General features: G+C 45.2%; 1 protein-coding gene across 1 annotated transcript in view; it reads left to right on the top strand.

Annotated features, from left to right (window-relative positions):
- The window catches only part of PRKCH (protein kinase C, eta), a gene marked incomplete at its 5' end in the record, with an annotated part of 119,233 nt that extends 117,623 nt beyond the window's left edge, over positions 1 to 1,610 (top strand). Inside the window, 2 exons of the mRNA XM_009891217.1 lie at positions 9 to 41; positions 1,464 to 1,610. Coding sequence (XP_009889519.1) covers positions 9 to 41; positions 1,464 to 1,610 — 180 coding nt within the window. The remainder of the gene's footprint in view (positions 1 to 8; positions 42 to 1,463) is intronic.
- Positions 1,611 to 7,409: the final 5,799 nt, after the last annotated feature.

The raw sequence follows: 7,409 nt of genomic DNA, 5'->3' as shown, positions 1-7,409 counted from the left end.
TGAACCAGCGTCAGATGGAGCCACCGTTCAGGCCCCGAATTGTACGTGGGAAGGAGGGGTGGGGGAAAGGGATCACGTTTTTTTAATCTTCTGGGCTCTATAAGCAGGTTTATTCCCATGAGACAGTAAAGGAGGTGGAGGAAGGGCAATTTTGACACAAAAGCCCTGGCCCGAGAACCAGGAGGTCTCTGGTTTTGGTTGCGCTGCTGGTTGGCAGCCTGATGTTGTACAGGTCGCTTTTCCCCTCCATGCTGGATTTTCAAAGGCAACTCAGCCAAAAGATGCAGGTTTGTAAAAGCAACTGCAGCAGATTAGTCACCCAACTACCCTCTGCCTTGCCCCAAGTATAAAATAGGGTAAGTAATCCTCATTCTGACCACTCCACCTACCTCTTCACGACTGGGCTGTCTCTCTTTTGTCTCTGTACAGCACCCAGCACAGTGCTCCCTGCTCAGGCCACTGTCAGCTGAGTGGTTCAAATGGCAAATGGGCTGCAGAGGACACAGTGCTGCCCTTTTCCCAGTGGTGCTACACAGCCTTGAAGATGCTGTCTTTGGAGAGCCTTTCCAAGGTTGTCTCTACAGCTTCCTTGCCTTTGAAATTGTCACTTGGAGTGGCTTTGTCTGATGTGATCACTCTGCAAACTCATAGTGGCAGTGGTCAACCCAGTCTCGCTCCATGAAGCTCACTGGGTGCAGGATCAGGCCCTCGGAGGAGCTGTGGCAGCTCAGGATCAAGCTCTTGAGTTGTTTCTTGACCTGAATCAAAGGCTAAGGGAGCATCCTCAGCCTGCCGTGAGCTGGACAGGATCTGGGAACATTACACTTCAATGTCAATAAAACATCTTGTTCTGGATGCAGGAAAAACACACACCTTGTCGAAATGTGCCACAAACCCCGTTTGTGTGTGTGCATTGTAAACAGTCCCACTTTGTGGCGTGCAGCAAGGAATCCAGCACCTGGAGGCAAGCCATTTGTCTTCCCACGGCCCAGTAATTCATTATTGTGCAAGTTTAATGGCTCGCACATAGAGGAGTGTATCCCGCCAAAAACCCAGCTGAGACACTCTGCAGATAAGGAGGGACTGTGTGGAGTCAGCTAATTGGAAGCACGGCTGATAACTGCTTTGAATGCCTGGGTCTGTGCTGACACTTGAGAAAAGGAACTGATTTATGTGCCCTGTCCTGCCACATCCAGGCAGGCAACCCGTCAGAGGGGGTGTCAGTTAAATCAGAGAGGGGTTTGCCTGTCAGAAGGCTCTAAAAGGATTTACACTGTAAGAGGGTCTGTGGGGGTATTCAACTGCTCCTAGTCCATCACTGGAAAAAGCTTTCCGTAAACTCAGCCTGGATTATGGAGGTGATAGTTCATTGCATTCAAGACTAGACTGAAGATGCAGAGCGAGTATCAAGCAGATGATGCGTACTTTTGACATCTCTTTCCTTTGTCTTTGCCATTTGACAGAAATCCAAAGATGACGTGAGCAACTTTGATCCAGATTTTATAAAAGAGGAGCCCATTCTGACTCCCATTGAAGAAGGAATTCTTCCAATGATAAACCAAGATGAATTTAGAAACTTTTCATTCACAAGCCCAGAACTGCAGCAATAGCTACGGCTCTGGGGAAGGGCTCCTGAGAGGACTGGGAGGAAATGAAATGAAAACCAAGTTTACCAGAAATTTCATTCTCAAGGAGTAACAATGCACTGACTTTACACAATACAGCAGCACCACTGTCAACATTACCTTAATGTGAAATTGAAACCTTCCTGTGTTTGTAGGATTTATGCAGCTCTTGGATCAAATATTGACAGGGGTGGAACAAACGTGATATTGTAAATAGCTGATGCAGAGAATTGAATGCTGAGCTAGTTGGCTCAGCCTGAATGTCACCGCTTGCAGTGGATTTGAGGAGTCGGCATGAGCATGAAACAAGTGTCTTGCAGCTCTGAGCCAAACAGACTTTTACAATTCTGATTGTTTGCAAGACTATTTTGAAGAGTCTCAGCACTGTCCAGCGTTTTGGAGCTGTGATACAGCATCCCATGGCCTGACTGAACCAGATGTTTCTACTGACTTTACCTGTTTCTGCAGTATTTATTTCTTTCCGAAGGACAAATGGCTCTCTTTGCCACTGTTTGGGTTTCCGTGAGAAATATTTCATTGTGCTGACTAGCAGAAGGAAAAAAACAAATGCCCTGTGCCCCACGCAGATTCTTCCAAATCAAAGGGAAGTAATGTGCTTGTAGTGTTTTACTGTTTGTGCGATATGAAAAGTTCTAGTGTTTGCATTCTGTGAAATGCCTTTTTACATCATGCATCTTCAATGCTCCTTTCTTTGCCTCCCAGCTGTTTTCAACTATAATGTAACTTGTAAAACCTTACTGTTTATTTAGGCCCATTCTATTTAATTATGCTATACAGAGCCCCTTTTGTGGGTTTAGTGCCTCATTAAAATTTTGATCCAAAGTGGTAGCACTTAAATTATTTGTAGCGTTATTGCGATGGGAGCCGCAGAGCTGGCAAACTGCTTGAAAGCAGAGTTATCGACCAACAGGTAACACAAAAGGACAACTTGCTCCCATGAGAACGATAAACCTTATCTAAGAAACAGGGTGACTTGGTTTGGTTTAGATTTAAGGACTTATTACTCAACAGGGCACTTCTTATCAGTTGCAGCCTCAAGCCTCTGCCACAGGCAGACTGACACATTTTTTCAGTGCACTTTGTAGAAACCAGACACTCTAGGAGGTAGTTCTGTGCTGTCCCTGCTCTTCTGGAAGTTGGATGATTTTTCTGTAGCTCCATGGCACACCTTTGCACTCCTTGCTCGGTTTGAAACTGTATGTCAGGATTATAGCCTCTTCCTTGGGCAGCTATGAATTACTGGAGAAGGAGAAGGATTTCTAACCTCTTGCAAAACGGAGATGTTTTTGTAATGCTAGTCACATGCTTTAGCTTGAGAGAAGGGTGAGGTACAGCCACTTCTGCACAGACCTTGCACCACTGCAACTGTGGAGGTGACATAGAGCGTAAGCCTTTGTCACGTAAATCACACAGGTACAAGCCCTGTTACAGCACAGACTCACCAGTGTGTATGTGCTCATGTACTGTGAGACCAAGTTAGAAATAAGAAATCAAAGCTGATATCTACATACAAGTGATACCTCTTCCCACCCAAGCCCTCTCTGCTTGACTAAGTCCCTTTTACTTCTACCCCTAAACCATCTTGCTGAACTGTTTGACAGGTTGGGCTCAGGTTTGGTTGCCCTTGGACTCCTCTTGCCTTTATGCTTGTGTTACACCAGTTTCCCCTCTTTCTTTCCTGCATCTCCTCTTTCATGAAAGCACAGCTTCGTCCTCTGGTCTCCCCTCCCTCCCATTGGCATCTTCTGCCCATACCACAGCCAGCCAGCCAGCCAGCCTGCCTCTCATCTCTTTGCTGGTCTGTAGATAGCCAGCTCCTTCAAAGTGGGGCAAGTGAGGAGGAAAGACAGGTTGCGTAGTGTAAGGAGAAGAAAGAGCGGATATCCAGAAAAATAATCCAAGAACCAGTCATGCAGGATAGCTTGAATTGTTTTCCCATATAGGAAGAAATGGTACAGGGATGATTGCATTTGCATGAGGGGGCCACTGGCATCTTATTCACGTGTGAATTAAGCGTAGTGTTCACCTGTCTGGTGCAGACATGACCCTAGGCAACTCCTCACTCAGTTTCCCACTCAGTTTCCCAGCGTTACGACTGTAGCAGTGCTTACTTGGCAAGGGGTAAGTGCAGCTAGGCTGGCCGCCAGGAGTGGGAGCACCAAAACTTTCTATGAATTTCATGTTGACAGCTTTTCGACTTGCCCATTGTTGAGGATTATGAACGACCTCTCCTTCCCTGGAGATCAGTCCAGGAGAACAGTAAGTGATACACTTTTTTGCTAGCATGTTGGTATCATCCCTGGGTTTTGCTGGTTGTATTATTCCTTGGGCTCTGGAGACCTTCTGGACTGACTCCTGCTGGAGAAGCTAGTGCCATAGTGTTGCCTTCAGCATCAAAATGTGATCCCGTCTCCATGGCCCCGGGATCCGAGCAGCTTTGCTAACACCACTGACAGTATGAAGAATGTGCAATAGTCACCTTTGGAGACTTTTATTGGTGTAGCAATATGTGTCCTGAAAGCTTGGGAAATGGAAACTAAGATGCTTCTGTAGGTGCTCTGTTAGCATTTTTGTGAACTGTAAATCAGAAAGGTTGTAGGTCACCAGATGATATAAAATGGTCTCTATGGACACCCTTGGGGAGCAGAAAAAGCTCCTGCCCTGGCCAGCCAGTACCTGCTTTGGCCCAGGGCTTGTTGGCTGGGTGGGGCAGGGGTCAAATCATAGAGTACTGTCTAGGAAGGGACCTCAAGGATCATCTAGTCCAACATTTCTTGGCAAAAGCAGCTTAGATAAGACGGCTCAGCGCCCTGTCCAGCTGAATCTTAAGTGTGTCCAATGTTGGGGAATCCACCATTTCCTTGAGGAGATTATTCCAATGGCTGACTGTTTCTCATTGTGAAAAATTTTCCTCTTCTGTCCAATTGGAATCTCCCCAGGAGTAACTTGTACCCATTACCCCTCCTCTTTTCCATGTGACTCCTTGTAAAAAGGGAGTCTCCATCTTCTCTGTAGCCACCCTTTAAACACTGGAATATGGTGATAAGGTCTCACCTAAGCCTTCTTTTCTCAAGGCTGAACAAACCCAGTTCTCTCAGCCTTTTTCTATATGGCAGGCTTCCCAGTCCTTTGATCATCTTTATGGCCCTTCTCTACCCTTTCCAGCCTGTCCACATCTATTTTGCATAGCGGGGACCAAAACTGAACACAGTATTTCAGGTGTGGCCTGACAAGGACTGAGTAGAGTGCAATAATGACTTCTTTATTTGTGCTGGTGATGCCCTTGTTGATGCAACCCAGCATCCTATTGGCTTTCTTTGCCCCGGCAGCACACTGTTCGCTCATATTGAGCTTGTTGTCCACCAGGACCCCCAGGTCCCTTTCCACAGGGCTACTCCCCAGCTGGGTAGATCCCAGCCTGTGCTGTGCTCCTGGATTATATTTTCCCAGGTGCAAAACGTTACACTTGTCCTTGTTGAACTTCACAAGGTTCTTGTTGGCCTGCTCTTCCAGCCTATCCAGGTCTTCCTGCAGGGTGCCCTCCCTTCTAAAGCGTCTACTTCACCACTCAGTTTGGTAGCATCAGCGAAGTTCATCAGCATATACTCAATCCTATCATCCAGATCATTTATGAAGATATTAAACACTGTTGGGCCAAATATTGATCCCTGGGGGACCCCACTTGTGATAGTTGCCAGTTTGAGAAGGAGCTATTTACCACCACCCTCTGGGCACAGCCTGTCAGCCAGTTCCCCACCCACCGCTCAGACCAGTTGTCTAGACCATAATGCATCAATTTCTCTAGGAGGAGGCTGTGGGAAACCATATCGAAAGCTGTGGAGAAATCCGGGTAAACAATGTCCACCGCTCACCCCACATCAACCGAACAGGTTACTTTGTCATAGAAGGTGATCAGGTTTGTTAAATAGCAAAGGGAGATTCTTCCCCAGCTTCACTTTTTATTGATTTTAAGTGGCGTCAGGGTCACTCCACGCTACTGTCACCCTCGCTGGAAAGCGCCTGTGTAGACCCGTATTTGGACTAGAAGGCTAATTTTCTGCTATAAAGTAATTTCCTTGATTTTCACAATTTCACCTGGATCTTGCTTCATAGTTTAGGACAGCTCTTCCCCTCTGTTGCCTGCCGGGAACACACATGTCTACGTAATGATTTCAGCCACTCGAGTCAGCAGATCCTGAGTCAGCCACGTTTGGCCGAGATCCCTGAACTCTGCCATACTTTTTATGAGGCACTGCCATTTTGATCATGTTACCTCCAGACTGTCGGCAGCAAGGATGAAGATCAGCTCATTAAAAAGTATCTGCACAAAATCTTTGCTTTCGAAAAAGCTGAATTAGTGTTTACACTGCCATTCAATATGTAAGGGAATACGGATTTTTTTTTCTTTTTTTTTTATAAACAAAGCAAGGATACAAAAAAAAGAAAGAGTTTTTCCATGAGCTAGCCTGCCAGCTCTTTTGGCTTCATTGCTTGCCTGAGTGGATGCAAGATGGTTTTAGTCTATTAATTTGGTCCTGGCTTTAGGAGTATATTAAGCTGGCAGCCATGGGTTTGTAAGGTTTAAAGCGTAAAATGCTTGTATTTGCTCCGGTGTGAAAACTGGCAATAGAACAAATTATAATTAGTTCCCTTTGCACTGCTTTTAGTGCTTGCATGAAAAGGGAAGGTCCCTTTGATGTCTCTAAATTTGTGTTCTGTGCAATCCTTTCATTTTCAAAGAGGTTCATGAAATTTAGCTATAAAATTCAGTGGCCTACATCTCATTCGAGGCCTTTGAAAGTTGAGGGTAAGAAGCAGATGGTCTAGAATGAATAGATGAAAATCATCTCACATCTACTCAGGCTGGCTGTGCTGCCAAAGACATAATTTTTAATACCACTGTTTGATAGGCAATGGAAAAAAAGTCTCACAGGCTCCAAGTGCCTAAGGGATTTTAATGTAAAAAATGCAATTCTGACTGCTGGATGAAGATGCTTTGAATGCATTCTCAAAGACTGGCACAGGTTCCTTACCCCTTGTGAAGTCCTAAATAGTTTGCAACAGTATTTTCCCTTGCAGCTGCGTGCTCCTCTTGCAGAAGTTGCTGTTTCTCCAGTTGGATGTGAGAGAGGCTCCAGTGGCTGTGGTATGAGGACTTGATTAGCAGTGCCCAGAGCCAGGAGAAATGAAGAGGAAAACGTGTCTGGGATCATCCGCTCTGTCCCTTGGCCAGAAAATAAAGAGCTGTTTGCTGCTGCCTGCACTCCATTGGTTTGCTCAGCTGTTCGAGTGTGTAGTCAGGAGGTTTCTGCTCCTCCCCAGGGAGACCATTTCATGGCTTTTACAACTCTTGCTGTTAAGTAAAATTCCTGATATTTGGAAATGACGTGAATGAGATGAAAATCTGTCTTATCATGTCATTAGGATTCTCATAGGAAGCTGCAAGTCAGGGTTTGTATTACTAAATATATACAGGGCTGCCAAACTGAAGCATTCAGAAATGATGAGTCAGGTTGTCTGAAAATCATGGCTCGCTCAGAAATCAAGAGCTTTCCAAAATAATAAATGTCAAAGTCTTTTTCTTTTCTTCTTTTTTTTTTTTTGTTTGGGTTTTTTTTTGTTGTTGTTGGGGTTTTTTAACATCTGGATTATGAGTATTTCAGATTCTGACTTGCAGTTTGTCTCCACATCAATAGTAGCTGGAATGTTGTGTAATTATAATTTTTTTTTAGATGAAAGCTGGGGTCCATGAATTGATGTGAA

This window comes from Charadrius vociferus, unplaced genomic scaffold (assembly GCF_000708025.1).
Source record: "Charadrius vociferus isolate BGI_N301 unplaced genomic scaffold, ASM70802v2 scaffold308, whole genome shotgun sequence".
NCBI lineage: Eukaryota > Metazoa > Chordata > Aves > Charadriiformes > Charadriidae > Charadrius > Charadrius vociferus.
The sequence above is the reverse complement of the archived record's forward strand: the minus strand, read 5'-3'. Positions and strand labels throughout refer to the sequence as shown.